The sequence below is a fragment of the Leucopleurus acutus genome (assembly GCF_964270905.1).
Source record: "Leucopleurus acutus genome assembly, chromosome: X".
NCBI lineage: Eukaryota > Metazoa > Chordata > Mammalia > Artiodactyla > Delphinidae > Leucopleurus > Leucopleurus acutus.
In genome coordinates, this window is record NC_139148.1 from 59,524,046 (window position 1) to 59,544,539 (window position 20,494).

Consider the following 20,494-nt stretch of genomic DNA (forward strand, 5'->3'; position numbering starts at 1 on the left):
TAGAGGACTAAGTACCAAAATGCTGTAAGCGTTCTGCTGGGATCTAGGAAAGGGAGAGAATAATTGTGTGCTTTATTATTATTAACTCCCAGAAGAGCGTTGGCATAAATGGTACCATCCAATCATAATTGGATGCACAGCATTCTGGGAACAAGCCAAAAGTTCAGCATAAATAGAAATGTGGAAAAATCATGGATGTATAATAATGAAGTTCAAGAGGGAGTAGCAAGCCCAAGTCTAATTCTGGGCAGACATCAGTAGTATGTAAGGGAAGTTAAAAATCTATGACTGGGCTCTCTGAACCCCAGAACTATGCTGACAAGTAGGACTGAATGATTACTCATTAGGTATTTGGGGCAGATGAGGGGGGGGCAGAAGAGATTAACCAAAATTTCATGCCTACATTTTTGGGATAATAATGTCATCAAAAATAAAAGAATTTGTGCAGTGGAGGGGAGGATGGGCTCAGGATTTAGACACTCTGAATTTTTTTTATTGGAAGTATAGTTGATTTACAATGTTGTTGTTAGTTTCAGGTGTACAGCACAGTGATTCAGATGGAAAAATATATATATTCATTTTCAAACTCTTTTCCCTTATAGGTTATTAAAAGATATTTATAGTTCTCTGTGCTATACAGTAGGTCCATGTTGTTTACCTATTCTATACACAGTAGTGAGTATATGTTAATCCCAAACTCCTAATTTATCCCTCCCCCTCTTTCCCCTTTGGTAACCATAAATTTGTTTTCTATGTCTGTGGGTCTATTTCTGGTTTGTAAATAAGTTCATTTGTATCTTTTTTTTTATATTCCACATATAAGCAATGTTATATGATATTTATCTTTGTCTAACTTACTTCACTTAGTATGATAATCTCTAGGTCCATCCATGTTTCTGCAAATGGCAACGTTTCATTTTTTATGATTAATATTCCATTGTATATTCCATTCCATATATATAGTATATGTATATATATATACACACTACATCTTTATCCATTCACCTTAAACACTCTGAATTTAAGGTGAAGGCAGACTGTCTACAGAAAGCCAGTTTTTTATGTTGGCTATAGTTGACTGGGGTCAACCTTTGACTTATCTACTTGTTATTTTTCAGGTGGCCCTTCTGAATTTCTTCATCCCTGAAGAAAAGTCATACTCTGAAGAGGAGAGTAGGCGTGTTCGCCGCAATAAAAGAAGTAAAAGCAGTGAAGGAGCAGATGGTAAGTCTATTTGGGTGATCCTTTATCACATATCAGTTGATGAGAACCATTCTGAGAACTACCTTTGCAAGTGTACTTCACCATCTCCTATATTTTCCACAGACGCAAGGTCACAGAAGGTTTTTCTAGCTTAACCTACCTAACCTACTCTTTTGACATAGAATTGACTGTACAAGGATCCTGTCTCCTCCAACCCCAGTACCTTTAGTCCTTTCACAGTATGTCTGATAGCCATGGTAGCATTTGTACCTCTCAAGATCACCCTCCATAAGGACTTCATCTCTCCTGGGGACATCCTATATCAACTAAGACCACCAAAAGGATTCAGTCCTATTCTTGGAATGACAGAGTACTGTGCCATGGTGGCACTTACATGATATGTTAAATCCAGTGATAATTATATCACTGTTGGTGTCAGCTACCATGCCTCTAGAACTCATCTGTAAGTTCCTTGAGGGCAGGGATTCATTTCTCTTTGTAAAGCTCCAGAATCTAGCCTAGTATCTAGCAAATTGTTGGTGTTTGTAATGTAAGTTGGTAATGTTGATTGCCCCTTCAGCTGGGTTATGATGTGCCATGAAAACCATCCCTATTGAAGGTGAAACAGATTTGAGTTAACTAACAATGCATTTTGTGGGGCATAACAAAATGTTGAGCTAGCTCCTGGGCAGGGTCTTTGAATCGCTCTATTTTAACATCATTCTGTCAATTGACAGAATGCTACCTCTTTAGGGTAGGAGTTTGTAGAATGCATAGCTGTGGGCTGTTGTAAAGCCATCTGGATTCAAAGACAGCACGTGGCTGGCTAAATCTGCCAAAGATATATGTTCTGGAGGGTTACAAAGCAATATGGCTTTATGAAGGTGAAAATCAGATTTTTTTAAAGCTGACATTTGTCAGTGTAAGTAAGGGCCAGCGATGGAAGCAGTTCCAGACCGCATGAGCAATTGAAGCAATGGGACCAGGACTTTGTCATTTGGGACAAAAAGAGGTAAAACTGGATGAAGTCTGAAAAAGAGCTCAGAAGAAGGACCTGTAATAAAAGAGAGTCAGAAATAAGTAGGCTGTTTTTAGTCAATGGAGGTGGCAGCTTTGAGCCCTTCAATTGAGAAATGGACCAGCGGGGCCATTCTCTAGAGCAGATACTTTGCATACAATTCATGACCAAGTTCAAGCCTAGGAAATGTGGTCCATGAAGTAATAGGCACCCATTATTCATATACTGCTTGCTGCCAGTTTCCTGGAAGTCTTCAGAAAGCTATGTAGAAACTGAGAACTGAGAATCAAGGTCCCTTTCCTCTCCTTATCGTCTTACTCTTTGATGCATGTGGGTCTTTCCACCTTTGACTCTTCCCCTGAACTATTCCCAGTACCACAAAATCTTTCATATTCCATGATTGCTAAGGAAGAGAAAAGAGAGGTGGTAAGAGCAATGTCACCTTCTGTAGTGGGCATGGTCTTCCCTTCCTCTCCACAGGGGAGGTCCCATAGCTTCTAAAGTTTACGTCTTCATCTGGCCTTCCAAGTTTTCTTGTAAAGAAGGCAGCTTCCTTCACTCTCCCAAACCACTTTATCTGGATCTGGCTACTAGCATCTCTGCTATTGATTTTCCTTACAGTGTTTATTCTGTTTTGATACAAAATAGTTTTTCCCTCTGTTGAAGGCCAAAGCATATCATTAATTTTTAGTACTTCTTATCTAATTTCCTCCTGGTCTGATACTCTTGTCAGTCACTAGACACTAGTCACTTTGTGCCAGTGCCTAACTTCTCATACAATCCCAGATATTTTCTTTCAACAGTATAGCAGGGAGGAATCCAAGAGCCCCTTAGAGTTAGGAGAATAGAATGCTTGGGGGTTCTGGGATTTGATTAGATTTCCAACCTTTCACCTGGGAGGCTATAGCACCACTTCTTTAGATGTGGTGGGTGCTCCAGTGATTTAGAGGGTGACAAGCCAATCCAAATCTCCTTTACTTTTGAACCATTCCTCTTACTCTGCTGAGTGTATGGTATATTTATTCAAAACATTCTTCAAATATTTACTGAGAAAATACAGCAGTTTCTATAATACTAGAATGAAAATGCCATAAGGATAATCGTGTTTATTTACTTTTACATCCTCATTGCCCAGGAAAGGACCCGGCGCATAGTAGACCCTCAATAAATATTTCTTGTTGCCCTCAAAAAGCTTAACTTCCAGTGTAAAGAGACAAATAATAAACAAAATTGGTGGTGGTAAGTGTTGTGGAGAAAAATATACCAGGGCAACAGGGAGAGAACATGATGAAGTGTGCTGTAAGGGGATCAGGGAAGGTCCCTCTAATAAGGGAACATCTGAGAAGAGACCTGAATGAAATGAAGGTGTGAGCCATGTGAATATCTGGACCGAGTGCAGGGAAAGAAAGAGAGAAGAAGCAGTAAATACAAATGCTCTGAAGTAGAAGAATGCTTGATATGTTCCAGAAAGATCAGTGTGGCTGGGAGCAGAGTGAGCAAGAAGGAGAAGGAAGGAGATGAGATCAGAGGGGGAAGTCAAACTTAGAGCCTTGTTGTAGGCCAAGCTAAGGACTCTGACCTTCACCCTGCATGAGATGGGGAACCATTGGAGAATTTTGAGCAGAGGCATGACAGGGCCTGACTTATGTTGTAAGAGAATCCCTCTGGCTACTGCAGGGAGAAAGGACAGAAGCAGAAAGATGTGTAGTGGAGTGTAACAATAACCCAGGCGAGAGATGATGGTAGTTTAGACCAGGATGGAGGCAATGGGGGTGGGTGGGGAGGAGTGGTCAGATTGTGGACAGATCTTTGAAGGAATAGCTGACAAGATTTGGAGGTTCACTAGATAAGGGGTATGAAAGAGAAAACCAAGGACGACCCCACAGTTCTGAACCTAAGGAACTAGACTAGTGGATTTGCCATTTCTGAGACGGAGAAACAGGAGAAGAGGAATGTAAAGGGATGTAAAGAAGGAATCAAGAATTCAGTTAGGCATGCTAAGTTTGAGGTGTCTACTGGGCACTAAGTATATATGTTAAGGAGGCAGCTGGGTATATAAATCTACACCGTATATCAAGACAACGTGTCTCAAGACAATGAGCTGACTCTTAAAAGAATAAAGAACTTCTCATTGAAGAAGTGAGTCAGTCTGTAAACCATATGAACAGAGTAAGAGGTTGGATGAGATAGGTAAATCAGAGGGGGGTGAGTTAAGGACAAAAAAAAAAGCCTATTAGGTGTTGTTTCTAAATCCACAAGTTACTTGATATATTATAATAAAAAGTTAGCTATCCAGGGACTTCCCTGGTGGCTCAGTGGTTAAGAATCCGCCTGCCAATGCAGGGTACACGGGTTCGAGCCCGAGTCTGGGAAGATCCCACATGCCGCGGAGCAACTAAGCCCGTGTGCCACAACTACTGAGCCTGTGCTCTAGAGCCCACGAGCCACAACTACTGACGCCTGCACACCTAGAGCCCATGCTCCGCAAAAAGAGAAGCCACAGCGATGAGAAGCCTGCACGCTGCAACGAAGAGTAGCCCCGCTCACCACTAGAGAAAGCCCGTGTGCAGCAATGAAGACCCAACACAGCCAAAAATAAATAAATAAATTTATTTTAAAAAAAATTTACCTATGCAGCTCAGGTTTGCATCACAAATATCAAAAAAAAAAAAAGTCATTTACCTTGAACATTTAAGAGCCTGACAGGGATTTCAGGAAGAAAACATTTTTCAAAGGTCAAAAATAGAGATAAGTTTAAAAAGAGAGCAGGAAAATCAGTTCTAATTCCTTGTATAATTTTTGATGTTACTATCCTTTAATTTCACTTCTCAAAACTTTATTTTATTGTCATTTAACAAGACTTCTAGGCACTACCAGAAGTATAAAGATGCATAAGACCCTCAGAGAAGCTTACATTTTAAGGAGGGAGCAGATATATTTATTGGCAACAGGTAAAAATTAAGCAAAGGTAGGGTGAAGCTGAGTCCTAGAGTTTTACCTTACACAGTGCATAGAAGACACTGAAACATTTGTTAAATGAATAACCAAACAAGAAAATGGGCAGGGGGTGGAAGGAGTCTAGATTTTTTTCTGTCTAGGAACTATAGGCATTAAGCTTGATGATCTTCACTAATCCCTGTGGGAGAAAAAAAGTCTTAACAAATGGTTCATTCACACTTAGGAAAAGCAAGGGACGTCGGGATCCTTAAGAGCCTGCATAGGTTCACCAAGAATAAATCAGACTGTTTTCCTGTTTTCACCAGACTGCTAAACTAGTTGCTTAGGGGCATAACATAGACATAGTCTACCTTTTTTTAAATTTATTTTTTATTGAGGTATAGTTGATTTACAATGTTGTGTTAGTTTCAGGTGTACAGCAAAGTGATCTAGTTTTATATATATATGTGATATTTATACACATATATAAATAATATTTATACACACATATGTATATACTCCTTTGCAGATTCTTTTCCCATATAGGTTATTACAAAATATTCAGTATAGGGCTTCCCTGGTGGCGCAGTGGTTGAGAGTCCGCCTGCCGATGCAGGGGACACGGGTTCGTGCCCCGGTCCGGGAAGATCCCACATGCCGCGGAGCGGCTGGGCCCGTGAGCCGTGGCCGCTGAGCCTGCGCGTCCGGAGCCTGTGCTCCGCAACGGGAGAGGCCACAACAGTGAGAGGCCCGCGTACCGAAAAAATAAATAAATAAATTCAGTATAGTTCCCTGTGCTATACAGTAAGTCCTTGTCTTTTATCTATGTTATACATAGTAGTGTGTATATGTTACTCCCAAATTCCTAATTTATCCCTCCCCCCACATTTCCCCTTTGGTAACCATAACACATAGTCGATCTTGCCTTAAAAAAATGTCAGTGGCTATATCCAGGTCATACCCAATCTTTCTGACCCACCATTCAAGAAATGATTGGATTCATCTCATTTTCTTCCTTTGGATCACTCTATAAATGAAGGCATTGACTAGGAAGCGGGAGTCCCAAACACAGGGTTAGTTTTCCTCCAGTATAAATCGTGGCACTTTATAACTTAAAGAAAATGCGTGAGATCTTTTTCTTTACTACATCTCTATCTTAAATTTACTGCTCCTGTTTTGAGTTGGCCAAAAGTAATTGATATCAGCTTTAAGTTCATTTTTGCTAATTATATGAGGCCTTTCGCTTATTGTTGTTCTGCAAGGAAAGCACAATCCCTTCATTGAAGGTGTTGTGAGTCACGACAGTTACAAAAATCTGTGCCAGAATTTCCTGCTGAGATCCATCTTTGTGATATGTTTCTGAAATAATAATAGTTCTAGGTGGCTTGCTTAAACATCTCTTGCTGGGTACTCCAGAAATCTGCAGAACGTAATTTTCTAGTTAGAATGAAATGTAGAATATATTCAGAGGGTCAGGAGGTCTTAGAAGCAGATAAGTGAATCCAGAATTTCCACAGAGATAGTGTCCATATTTTATAAATATTATTGTAAAACCATCTGTTCTCTTCCTGTAGTAGCATTTTCAGAAATCAAGCACAATATTAATATCTCTCCATACCTACCATCCCCCCATATTTCTGTCCTAGTAAGAGAATAAAAATAAAAGTGCAGCATTGTGTAATAGAAAAGGTATTAGATTGAGTCACAATCTCTGGATCCTGATCCTGATGTTACTGCCACCTTATCAGGCATGTGACCTTAGAGGAGTGACATCCCTCTGAACCTCAGTTTCCTTAGCTATAAATGGGAATAATTAGGCTTGCTTACCTAACGCAGTCATTGTAATAATCAAAAGTGTTAATGTATGCAAAAGCTTCAGAAGTTAGCAGCTATTAGTAAATTCTGTCTGGAAAATGAACATAGTAGCATGGTCTCCGAGGCATTTTAGGCACTCATATTCATTAATTTATGAATAACCACTCTAATGTCTACAGAGGTACTCTCTTTCAGACAGACTGTCCTTTTTTGTACTCACAGATACTATCGAAGCCCATAGAAAGAAGACTCCAAGCCTCAAGTTATGGCCTACCTCATCACAAGAAATGATCACATCTGTACACTTCCATGTCACTCTATTACTCTGGCTGGCTGGCTGTGTATATGTGTCTCTTTTTTCAGTATCTCTTCTTTGTAGTTTTCTTTACCTTTGGACAGATCAAGAAAAACTTAGTATTCATTTTTGGTATTATAAAAGAGTAAAGGGAAAAAACAAATAAGATTGAAATATATCCTTTGTCCTTCGTTTCTTAAAAATAATAATGGAATAAGACTTAGCCAGCATTAAGTTGATACAGATGAAAATGAAAGACTATGATCTCAGAGAAACAGACTTCTGCCTATACAAATATTAACTAGAGTTAAGAAGTGCCCTCATTCTAGTACTGCTCTTGTATTTACTGCTTTTTAGTGAGCCATCACTGTGCTATTATCAAATGAGAGAGATGAAAATCGTTTTGAGAACAGATGGAGTGTCAGGGGCTTGTTCACAAGACAAAATTAAAGGTTTTGTGGGTTTACCATGTGTGTAGACTTGAAGAGGATTGTTGATTTCAGCTGTACATTCCCCAAGGTTGCCTACTGGTCATGGAAGCCAACAGCTTAAGTACCTACAGCACAACACTCTGGAGCCCTCTGCCTTTTCATCTTGTCTATCTTTCTGTGAATGTGGTTTTTGTTCCACAGGCTGCCGGATTGTAGTTCTTCTTGCTTCTGCTGTCTGCCCTCTGGTGGATGAGGCTATCTAAGAGGCTTGTGTAAGTTTCCTGATGTGAGGGGACTGGTGGTGGGTAGAGCTGACTGTTGCTCTGGTGGGCAGAGCTCAGTAAAACTTTAATCCGCTTGACTGCTAATGGGTGGGGCTGGGTTCCCTCCCTGTTGGTTATTTAGTTAGTTCTTGTTTCTGCTGTCTGCCCTCAACGATGTGATATTTTGATATACATATACATTGTGAAATAGTTACCACAATCAAGCTAATTAACATTTCCATCACCTGACATAATTCCCCTTTTTTTGTGGTGAGAACACCTAGTCTCTTAGCAAATTTCAGGTATAGAATACAGTATTATTAACTATAGTCACCATGCTATGCATTCGCTCTTCAGAACTTACTCACCTGCGTAACTGAATCTTTGTACCATTTGATCAACAACCCCCCACCACCATTTCCTCTACCCCCCAGCTCCTGGCAACCACCTCTTCTGTGTGTGTGTTTATCACATTTTCTTTCTTCATTCATCTGTTGATGGATACTTACATTGTTTCCATATCTTGGCTATTGAGAGTAATGCTGCAATGAATATGAGAGTACAGATATCTCTTCAAGATACTAATTTCATTTCCTTTGTATATACACTCAGAAGTAGGATTGCTGGATCATATGGCATTTCTATTTTTAATTTTTGAGGAACATGCACTCTGTTTTGCATAATGGCTATACTGATTTACATTCCTGTCAACAATGTACAAGGGGTCCCTTTTCTCCCCACCCTCATCAACACTTGTCTCTTGTCCTTTTGATAATAGCCATCCTAACAGATATGAGGTGACATCTCATTGTGATTTTTGACTTACATTTCCTTGATAATTAGTAATGTCGAGCATCTTCTCATATATCAGTTAGCTATTTGCATGTCTTCATCAGAAAACCATCTATTCAGATCCTGTGCCCATATTTTAATCAGGTATGTATGTATGTATGTATGTATGTATGTATGTGTGTATGTGTGTATGTATGTATGTATTTGCTGTTGGGTTGTTTGAATTCCTTACATATTTTGGATACTAACCCCTTATCAAATATGTGGTTTGCAAATATTTTCTCCCATTCTATAGGTGGTGTCTTCACTCTGTTGATTGTTTCCTTTTTTGTGTGGAAGATTTTAGTTTGATGCTATCCCACTTGTCTTGTTTTTGTTGCCTGTGGGGTTTTTTTTTAATAAATTTATTTTTTTTATTTATTTATTTTTGGCTTCATTGGGTCTTCATTCCTGTGCCTGGCCTTCTCATTGCGGTAGCTTCTCTTGTTGCAGAGCACAGGCCCTAGGTGCGTGGGCCTCAGTGGTTGTAGCACGCGGGCTCAGTAGTTGTGCCTCGTGGGCTCTAGAATACAGGCTCAGTAGTTGTGGCGCACGGGCTTAGTTGCTCCGCAGCATGTGGGATCTTCCCGGACTAGGGCTCACACCCTTGTCCCCTGCATTGGCAGGCGGATTCTTAACCTCTGCACCACTAGGGAAGCTCTGCCTGTGGTTTTGAAGTCATATCCAAAAACTCATTGCCCAGACCAATGTCAAGAAGTTTTTCTCCTGTATTTTCTTCTAGTAGTTTTACAATTCCACATCTGTATTTAAGTCTTTAATCCAGTTTGAGGGGTTTTGTTGTATATGCTATGAGATAAGGGTCCAATTTCATTCTTCTGCATGTGATGTCCAGTTTTCCCAGCACCACTTATTGAAGAGACTCTTCTTTCTCCCTTCTGTGCTCTTGGCACCCTTGTCGAAAATCAGTAGCCCATAAATGCATGGATTTATTTCCGAGCTCTCTATTCTGTTCCATTGGTCTATATGCCTTCTTTTTTGCCAGGCCCATACTGTTTCGAGTACTATAAATTTGTAATGTACTTTGAAATCAGTACATGTAGTGCCTCCAGCTTTGTTCTTTTTGCTTAAGATTGCTTGGGCTATTTGGGGTCTTTTGTGGTTCCATATAAATTTTATGATTGTTTTTTTCTATTTCTGTGGAAAATGTCATTGGAGTTTTGATAGGGATTGTATTGAATCTAAAAATGGATTTGGGTAATATGGACATTTTAACAATACCAATTCTTCTAATCCATTTTTTGTGTGTCTTTTTCCATTTCTTTCATCAGTGTTTTGTACTTTTTAGTGTACAGCTATTTCACTTCCTTGGCTAAATTTATTCGTAAGTATTTCATTCTTTTTGATGCTATTGTAAATGGGATCTTTGTCTTGATTTCTTTTTTTGGATAATTCCTTGTTAGTGTGTAGAAACACAATTGATTTTTGAATTTTTATTTTGTATCCTGCAACTTTGCTGAACTCGTTTATTATTTCTAACAGGTTTTTTGTGGAGTCTAGGGTTTTCTATATATAGGAACATACCATCTGCAAACAGAATCAATTTTTCTTTTTTCTTTACAATTTGGATGTCTTTTATTTCTTTTTCTTGCCTAATTGCTCTGACTATAGGATTTCAAGTACTGTGTTGAAAATGGGCATCCTATCTTGTTCCTGATCTTAGAGGAAAGGCTTTCAACTTTTCACTGTTAAATATGATTTTAGCTGTGGGCTTGTTGTATATGGCCCTTATTAAGTTGAGATGCATTCCTTCTATACCTAATTTGTGAAGAGTTTTTTTTATCAGAAAAGATGTTGACTTTTGTCAAATGCTTTCTGCATCTTTAGAGATGATCATATGATTTTTATCTTTCATTCTGTTAATGTGATGTATCACATTTGAGAATATAAGTTGTTTCACCCATTTTTGGATATTAATCCAACTTTCTAGTAAAATTAAACATTAGAATACCTTTGATACAGTTTTGGGAATTTATCCTACATGTATAACAACACTACATAGGTCAAATATATATAAGGATGTTTATTATAGCACTGTTTTAGTGGCAAAAGAGGGATAACCCTAATCTCTATGAATAAGGAAATGGTTGATTGACTAAATTGTGACATAGCCATAATATTGAATATTATACAGGTATTAAAAGGAATGAGTTAGAGTTTTATAGATGCATCTGAAAGAATAGGCATATTCTTTTGCTGCAAGTTTCAGAGTAATATGTATAATACTATCACATTTTCGTTGAAAAGGGAAAGATTTTTACCATATGACCCAGCAATCCCACTACTGGGCATATATCCTGAGAAAACCATAGGTCAAAAAGATACATGCACCCCAATGTTCATTGCAGCACTATTTACAATAGCCAGGGCATGAAAGCAACCTAAATGTACATCGACAGATGAATGGATGAAGAAGATGTGGCACATATATACAATGGAATATTACTCAGCCATAAAAAGGAACGAAGTTGAGTTATTTGTAATGAAGTGGATGGACCTAGAGAGTGTCATACAGAGTGAAGTAAGTCAGAAAGAGAAAAACAAATACCATATGCTAATGCACATATATGGAATCTAAAAAAAAACGGTACTGATGAACCTAGTAGCAGGGCAGGAATAAAGATACAGATGTAGAGAACGGACTTGAGGACACAGGGAGGGAAGGGAAGCTGGGACAAAGTGACAGAGTAGCATTGATGTATATACGCTACCAAATATAAAATGGATGGCTAGTGGGCCATCAGCAAGGAGATCAGCTCGATGCTTTGTGACGACCTAGAGGGGTGGGATAGGGAGGGTGGGAGGGAGGCTCAAAAGGGAGGAGATATGGGGAAATATGTATACATATAGCTGATTCACTTTGTTGTGCAGCAGAAACTAACACAATGTTACAAAGCAATTATATTCCAATAAAGATGTAAAAAAAGAGACAGAAAGATTTTTAAACCCTAAGAATGTTTATAACTATATAGTTATAGCTATAGATATATAATTACGTAGAAACAGTGGTGGGAAGCAGAGGCACCAAGTGAATTAATGATTACCTCAGGTAGAAGGAGGTTGGATAGGAAAGCGAGAACTGTTTAGTGATTCTTTGTACAGTTCTGAATTGTTTGACTTGTTACAGTAAGCTTGTGCTACTGTAATTTATTTTTAAAATATAACAGGAAAAATTGTATAAAATGGGGAGAAAAATGGACTGGAAGGGGCATGAGGGAGACAAAGAAGGCAGTTAGAAGGCTGATGCAATGATACACATAAGAGACGGCGGTGGCTAGATTAACATAGCTGCAATGGAGACTGACGTAGACAGATTTAGTTAGTAGGTAGAAAAAATTAAGACTGGTGATTTGATTGAGGGGAGAAAAAGAGGAGCCAAGGAAGCCACCCAGGTTTCTGGCAAGGTGCTGTACTATTGACTGCGATAATGATCCGAGTAGGAAAATGTGTGTTTTTAGACAGGTTAAGTGTCAGGTCCCTATGGGCAATTCAAGAGGAGAAAACCTATAAACAGTTGGAGATATGTATCTGAAGTTCAGGAAAAATATCTGGTCTGGAAATATAGATATGGAGATCATGAGCTATGTTAAGACTCTCTCAGTTACAGGTGACAGATAGCTGGCCTAAACTGGATTAAGGGGTTTTTTTTGGTTTTTGGTTTTGTTTTGTTTTAAAGAGGGCATAGGATTTATTGGCTCATTTCTAACTATAAAGTCTCTGACAAAGTTGTCTTAAAACATGGCTGAATCTTGGAGCTCAAATGATGTCATCAGGACTTTCTCAGTTCTGCTTCCCTTTATATTGGCCTTATTCTTCAGGCAGGTTCTCCCTATAAGGTGGCAGAAATAGCTACTAGCAGCTCTAGGCTTACATTTTACCAATTTAGCAAGCCTAATGGAAGAAGTGTGTCTTGTCCATCCATTGAATTCAGTAAGAAGTTTGTTGTTGGCAACACTGGTCAGGGAAGTCTGAGTAAAGTAATAGGGGCTGAAGGATTGAGAATCAAGTCACAAGAGTAAGTAGAAAATAACAAATATAAATGAAAGGGAGGGAGAGAATAGCTAGAGATTTATTAACCATCTACTATGTGCAAGGCACTGTATTATATTGTACCCAAGGATACACAAATGGGTAAGGTAAGGTTCCTTAGTTCTGGAAGCACATTGTTTTCATAAGAGAGAACCTTATAAATACTTTCCAGAGGCGATAAGTACTTATATGGAGGTTTGATAAGATTGCAGTGGAAGCACAGGGGAAGGGGCCACAGAATGGCCAAATATATTAAATACATCTCCAAGGAGAAGTGCACAATGGCTGCCACATACTAGGCATGCATATATGAATGAATGAAGTGACATTTGAATTGGATTTTGGAGGATGAATGAGACTTTGATGAAGAAAAGTAGAAGGTGAATTTCTGACAAAGGAAACAGCAAGTGCAAAGCTAACCAATCCCCTGCATTTTTTGGCTCTCCTGTTGGCTTAGGAAACCTGATATGTAACATAGGAGACTTGGAGGAAGGACTGAGGGAAGCCAGAACCTTTGAGCAGAGAAAGTGTGACTAGAGCCCAGAACCACCTCAGGGCTTTCCAATGCTCACTCAAGCATTTGATCAATGGTATTTTAATCCCAAATTATTTTGGCATCTTACCCATCTCACTGCATCTCTCCTCTACCCTCCATACACTTGAGAAGTAAATATTAGCAAGGAAAATATAATTCTTCCTTGTTTACTAAAGGTAAGACATGTATGATTGTTCTTAACTTTGGTAGCAGTTTTAATTTTCCTGATCTTCTACTTCCTAATCTCTGGTGCAAAGTAGCACCATTTAGACCCTCAGTGTAATTTAGAAACAGTGATTGATCTGATCCTACTCTCTTTCTTGTTGAGGACTTCAAACTGACTTAGAAGACATAGATCCCATGCCATTAACATGTTGAGAACTTTAGTGAAAGCTATTTTTGAAATGGTGACATACCAAGGATGCTTTGCTGTGGGCTTATGAATCTTAGCTGCATTTTACCACTGCTTCCAGTATACACCCCCTTTAATGAACTTAGTACTGTGATGCATTAGGTCAGTTGTTTAGGGTGTAGCCTCACTGCAGTTCTATATACCCCAACTCAGGGGTCTAACCAATCTGTGCTATTTGGCAAGTGGTATACTAGGAAGAAGGTGACTTTGTGCAGATCTATTCTCCCTATAGCAAAACAACTCATGGGGCTGGCCTGCTGCCAGAAAGTTAGTAGTGTCATCTTTATAAATGAAATTCAGCTCATCATTATCTTACATTATGCCAGAAGAGCGGGAAGAAGATTGACTTGGTAATTCACTATGTTTTGATCCTAATCTGTTTAGAAATATGATTTCTTAAAAAGGAAATGGAAAAAGAATGTGTTTCTCATGATAGCTTCATGGTATCTGCTGAGAGGATGTTCAGTTATTGTAAATACAGCAATTTGATTCCTCGAATTTCAGATATGTTTCATCACTCTTTAAAAAAAGACTACACTGAAATGATCAAATTTTAAAGTATGAATTGCATGGCTTCCAAAGATGAAATTTTATATTTCAGGTCACACATTTAAATCTCTATTTTGTTCAAAAGAAGCAACAAATTTCTTACCGGAGTCATAAAGTCATTGATCCGTAATAGTACATTATCTTTGCAAGTCATCTCCAAAGCTCTTTAAAAGCACATGTTTACATTGTCACCTATTTAAAGGAGAAGGGAGTATATTTGTGGTACAAATATTTTATCTCAGAGGTTGTTTTCAAGTTTCAGTTCAGCAGTTTGAATATAATCTGTTCTTCCTACCCCCTAGCATAGTATGCAAAATCCAGAAGCTATCAGAAACAAAACCAAAACGTAGTACAGTAAAGCTCCAGGTGCCTGGAAGAAATCATACATACAAGAAAGAAAAACTCTATTGATATCAAGATGCAACCTTTCTGACCCTTGGTTTCTCTCTCTCAGATAGCTTGGGGTAAGGAAAGAGCATAGAATTTAAAGCCACATATACCTGATTTAAAATTTAAAATCACAGAGACCTAATTTCAAATTCTAGCTCTACTACTTTTAGCTTTGTGGCCTTGGTCAAGTCATATAACCTAAGTTTTCTCATGACCTAAATATAGTAATAATACTTCCTTCCTTTAATGCTAAAAGGACTAGAGATAAAGTAAAATGCCTAACTCAATGCTGACACTTACAGATGCTCAATAGTTAGTAATTATTAGTGTCAACTATAAAATGAGAATAGTACTAATCCATCTATTTCTCAAGTTTGGGGTAGAAAAATGAGAATGCTTTTTATCAAATATCACAATCTCTTAGCCACTTTTATAGTTGAGAAAAGAAGCTATCCTGTTTATTTCACAGGATTGTGATGATCAAAGAGATAATACATGCTAAAGCACTTAGAAAAATATAAGGCTGTGTTAAAGATTCAGGTAGAGTATCTGTTTTAAATAAGGTTTGTCTTAAGACCACCAATGAATTAAGAATTAAAAATTGGATATCACAAGCTGCTATTACTACTGATAGTTTAAGTTACATCTGTTTTTGTCCATCTTGGAGAAATATACACAATGTGAGTTTTGTAAACAAAATATAATTATTCTCAATATACCCTGATAAGTCAGAGCTCTTTATTTAGCAACCTCCAAAATCCACAACACAACCTAAAACCCCAAAAGGAGAGAGAATGAAACCCAATGATCTGGGAACAAAATCTCAATCCACTGAGACCTCTTACTCTACACCTGTGAGAGAAGGGTGGCAACAACCTCACTAAGCCTTTTGGTTTAGCATTGTATATAAAATAAAGGTTACTGGGCCTCCCTGGTGACGCAGTGGTTGAGAGTCCGCCTGCCGATGCAGGGGACACGGGTTCGTGCCCCGGTCCGGGAAGATCCCACATGCCACGGGGCGGCTGGGCCCGTGAGCCATGGCTGCTGAGCCTGCGCGTCCGGAGCCTGTGCTCCACAACGGGAGAGGCCACAACAGTGAGAGGCCCGCGTACCACAAAAAATAAAATAAAATAAAGGTTACTTACTGATGTACTGAGTTTAGTTGTCTGATGACCAATGAGAATGGGAAAAGGGATCTACCAGATGTGAGAAAACTGATACCCTAAGAAGGCACAGTTAGCAGCATGAAGAAAATAAGAATTCTAAAAACGGAATAACCAGAAAAGTGAAGTCACTTGGGACTATTAATGTAGGGGTTCAAACTTCCCTGTATGCCTTGGTAAGACACTGAGCACCTCACTGTATGGTCCAATAGGGGATTTTCATAGTGATGCTTATCCTGTAATAGACAACTCTAACATGACAAGACAGGGAAGTCTCAAAATGTATTAGAAAGTTTTCTGCCAGATCTCAAAGTTTGCTGTCAGTGGAGTAAGCTTTAGTTACCCAGAAAACTCACTTCTGTGGAACCTCTTATGTGGTGCCAGGTAAGTGAGGTGTTCACTGTGCATGAAGCCGCCAAGTGAGGACTGTATAGCATTGTAATTGAAAAGAAATCTGAAGGACAGTATTCAACCAACTCTACTAGCAGCCATCTTAAAGATTATATGTTCTAAAATATTTCATACGAGTTTAAAAAATCTTGAATAACAACCAAATATGCTAAACATAAAAAAATGACCCAAGGCATAATTTAATAATTCCTGATGCAAGATATACATCAGAATCTTAGGACCTTAAGAATATCATTTATGGGCTTCCCTGGTGGCGCAGTCGTTGAGAGTCCACCTGCCAATGCAGGAGACATGGGTTCGTGCCCCGGTCCGGGAAGATCCCACATGCCGCGGAGTGGCTGGGCCCATGAGCCATGGCTGCTGAGCCTGCGCGTCCAGAGCCTCTGCTTCGCAACGGGAGAGGCCACAACAGTAAGAGGCCCGCGTACCGCAAAAAAAAAAAGTATCATTTATGAATATCAATTATTGGTCAAAACAACATGTAAGTGTTAATGATTGGACTGAATCTGATCTGGACTGACGTCCTGAGCTCTGCACTTGCTGGTCCTCTAACTTGTAGCAAGTCAGCCTCCATGTCATTACACAGGATTGCTGTAAGGGTCAAACAAAATGATGTATATGCAGATATTATATAAACTATACAGTGATGTACAGATATGAATTGTTACTTCTCATAACAGTTGAATACATAAAGCAACATAGTTTATAAGAGTTTATTGGTTTGGGGATTTCAAAGAAATAGGGAATTCCAAGAAAATGAAAAGTCTACTTATGCTTAGTGTATCATGTAACATTGGCATGGTGGCAACCGTAGCAGCAATGTAAGTGGTCTTACCTTTTTCACCAGATCTTGCTGGTTATGGCCTCTTGATTTTACTAAATCAATCCCCTTCCTGGACTACCTTCTTACTTCCTTCTAATCCTTATCCATCCTTTCAGGATCCAGTTCTAAAGCTTCATGGCTTTAATGAACCTCCAGCCAGATAGCTTTATCTCCTTAGTTTACATTCTTCCATGTACATGCTTGAAACACTTACATTTTCTAGATCTCTTTCATGTACTTCTCTCATCTTCCCAGCTAGATGATAAGTCACAAGAGGTTAGGGATTCCTTCTACCTCAGCATGGCAACTAGCTAGGACAAGCAAACAGTCAAGTAGTTAATGAATGTTTGCAGATTGAAAGAAAACACACTACAGGTCCATGCTAAAGCATTCCCCTCTTTGAATCGAGAAAACTGCATTAGAAAGATCTTAAGAGACAGGCAGTGGACAATACACATATCTGTGAAGCCACAGGAGTTGTATATAATAACAAATACTTGGTAAGTCATTGAGAGATTGAGGGAAGGAGTTGTTATAAAAATTTGTTCATGAGAGAGCAACTTGTGGGTCCTTTCCAGTTCTATTCCTGCACAAACAGCTTCTTCAAAGGGCAATTCTGGGCAATGTACACAATGTTCCATTCTCAAAGTTAAACAAAAATGAAGAAATAAAAATTACATTGTATATATTTATTATTTCACCTTTCATTCGCCAAATTAGATTACTTCTCTGACTACTGTGGTATATAGTGTGGTGGATCTTGACCTTTTATCAGCGTAATTCAGAGCTTGAATAGACATGCGAGACTCCCTTCCTGGGGTCCCTGGAGTTCTACGCATTTTTCTAGCATGCTGGCTATAACTAGGTTCCTTTCTTTCCTGCTCAAGAAAACCTATCATCAGAATGCAAATGAGAGTGGCACTATTACAGAAACACCATTAAATCTATTCCAGTTTTTATTTAAGTAAATCATTACTTCAGTACTTAGCAGCAAAGCATTAGCAACACACTTTAATACCTAAGCTGTAAATCACTGGAGCAATAAAACAGTCCTTGGTTTTGTGTTTAGGGACCTTGGTTCAAGTTGCAGGTCTGCTACTTACTTGCTGTGAAACTTTGTGAACATGCATATTAATCTTTCAGCCTCAGTTCCTATAAAGTGGCATAATGGTAATACCTACTTCACTGGGTTACTGCGAGGATTAAATATAGTGTGATTTGAAAAGCGCTTTTCAAAATGTAAAGTCCTGAGCAAATCTGAGTTCTGTATCCCCATATGCACCTGTGTAATTCCCCTTTCTTCATTACCAGGCCCTTGGCTTAGGCCTTAAACTTCCTACTGCTGTTTCTCATTCCTAACTTTATATAAATTCCTCAGCCCCTCTTCCTTCAGAATTAGTCCCTTGTAGCTGATCCAGCTACCATCCCAGATTCATGTTTTTCCATTAGAACCAGCTATGCTAAGCCCTAACTCCTAGAGGTTATTTTTTACTGTGCTCATAGGGATGAATTTAATGCAGTCTAGGACAGAAAAATAACTCTATTTTAGAATTTTCCATCTTTCCCCCACTCTCAGAGAATGCTTTCATATACACCAAAAGTCAAGTTTTTGTCTTACCTCGCCAGTACTTCCAGTATATACCTGCACATAGCCCAGTGCAGAAAGACAATTTAAGGGATGCAGAGGAAAGAGACTGACCACCAAGAACCGGACAAGGGTGGAGAGTTTGGGAACACAGGACCCAAGTTCTCTAGATGTGTTGGCATTGCCAAAATTTGTATGGGAACCTTTATCAGTAGGGCCTGGCTTTACTCACTGCTACTGTTCAAAGCTTTAACTGCACATGGTGCAGCCCAGTAGAGCAAAGTAAGACTGGAAAACTAGAACCAACTGCCACTCACAACGTTTCTGGGGCCTCCACGAGCAACGCCATCCCTACGAGTTGCTCTTCCTACTGGTTCTAACCCATACTGGCACTCTCTCTGGCTGATCTCTGTCTGCCTTCTCCCTCATCCACTATATAGCTGTTTCATTTGGGTAAGAATTGTGAATTCCTAGATCTCTACCCAAAAGAAACTGTTACGTGTATACAATAGTAGATTTAGACAAGAATATGCAGACAAAAATATAACAACCTAAATGCCCATCAACAGGATAGTGTATGAATAAACTGTGATATACTCATACAATGAAATATTAGACAGCAGTCAAACCAATGAACTCTAGCAACACTTAGAGGTATGGATGAATCTTACCAATGTATTTTAAGCTTATAAAAAGTAAGTCCCTTATGTTGAAGTTGTCACAAAAAAACCTATATATGTTCTAGGTATATATCCAAAGGAAACGAAATCCCTATCTCGAAGAGATATCTGCACCCCCATATTTATAGCAGCACTGTTTACAATAGCCAAGACATAGAAACAACGTAAGTGTCCAGCAACGGATGAATGAAGAAAGAAAATGTGGTGTATATATGTATGTGTATACAAACACACACACACACATATATGTATATATAATGGAATATTATTCAGCTATAAAATAGAAAGAAATCTTGCCATTTGCAGCAGCATGGATGGACCTTGAGGGCATTATGCTAAGTGAAATGAGTCAGACAGAGAAAGACAAGTACTGTATAATCTCACTCATATTTGGAATCTAAGAAAACCAAATTCAAAGAAACAGAGAAGAGATTGGCCAGAGGCCATGGCTAGGTAGTGGGGGAAATGGGTGAAGGTGGTCAAGAGGTACAAACTTCCAGTTACAAGATAAATAAATCCTGGGGATTTAATGCACAGCATAGTGACTATAGTTAACAATGTTGTGTTGTGTTGTGTATTTGAAAATTGCTAAGAGTAGATCTTAAAAGTTCTCATCACAAGAAGAAAAATTGTAATTGTGGAGATGGATGTTTACTAAACATTGTGGTACTTATTTCATACTTTATACATATATCAAATCATTGTATTGTACACCTTAACTGAATACAATGTTATATGTCAATTATACCTCAATAAAACCGGAAAAAATTGAAAAACCCGTGTATGTATTAAATGCAATTAAGAAACAAGTCACCTTGGGCCTATAATAATGACAAACCTAATTGAATACTGAAAAAAAAGTAATTCCCAAAATATTAAACACAGCCTAATAATTTTTATATGAAGTTATAAACAGCTAATTCTCTTTTAGGAGTTCATATCAATGTGATGCAATTATGTGAGAAGGAGATTGAGGAAATGATGAACACAAGGTTTGGGATAAAGGATGGAGGAGAGAGGTAGGGAAATGAGAATAAGAAGGAAACATGTAATCAGATGTATGTTGTTTACAAAGTCCTAGCTTTTGTTTTGGATGATTAGTTCCC

At 38.6% G+C, this 20,494-nt stretch overlaps 1 protein-coding gene across 8 annotated transcripts in view; it reads left to right on the top strand.

Annotated features, from left to right (window-relative positions):
• The window catches only part of EDA (ectodysplasin A), a gene marked incomplete at both ends in the record, with an annotated part of 366,474 nt that overhangs the window by 270,600 nt on the left and 75,380 nt on the right, over positions 1 to 20,494 (top strand). For all 8 annotated transcript variants that reach the window (XM_082864827.1, XM_082864831.1, XM_082864828.1 and 5 more), the window contains one exon: positions 1,119 to 1,224. In XM_082864827.1, the coding sequence (XP_082720953.1) occupies positions 1,119 to 1,224 (106 nt within the window). The remainder of the gene's footprint in view (positions 1 to 1,118; positions 1,225 to 20,494) is intronic.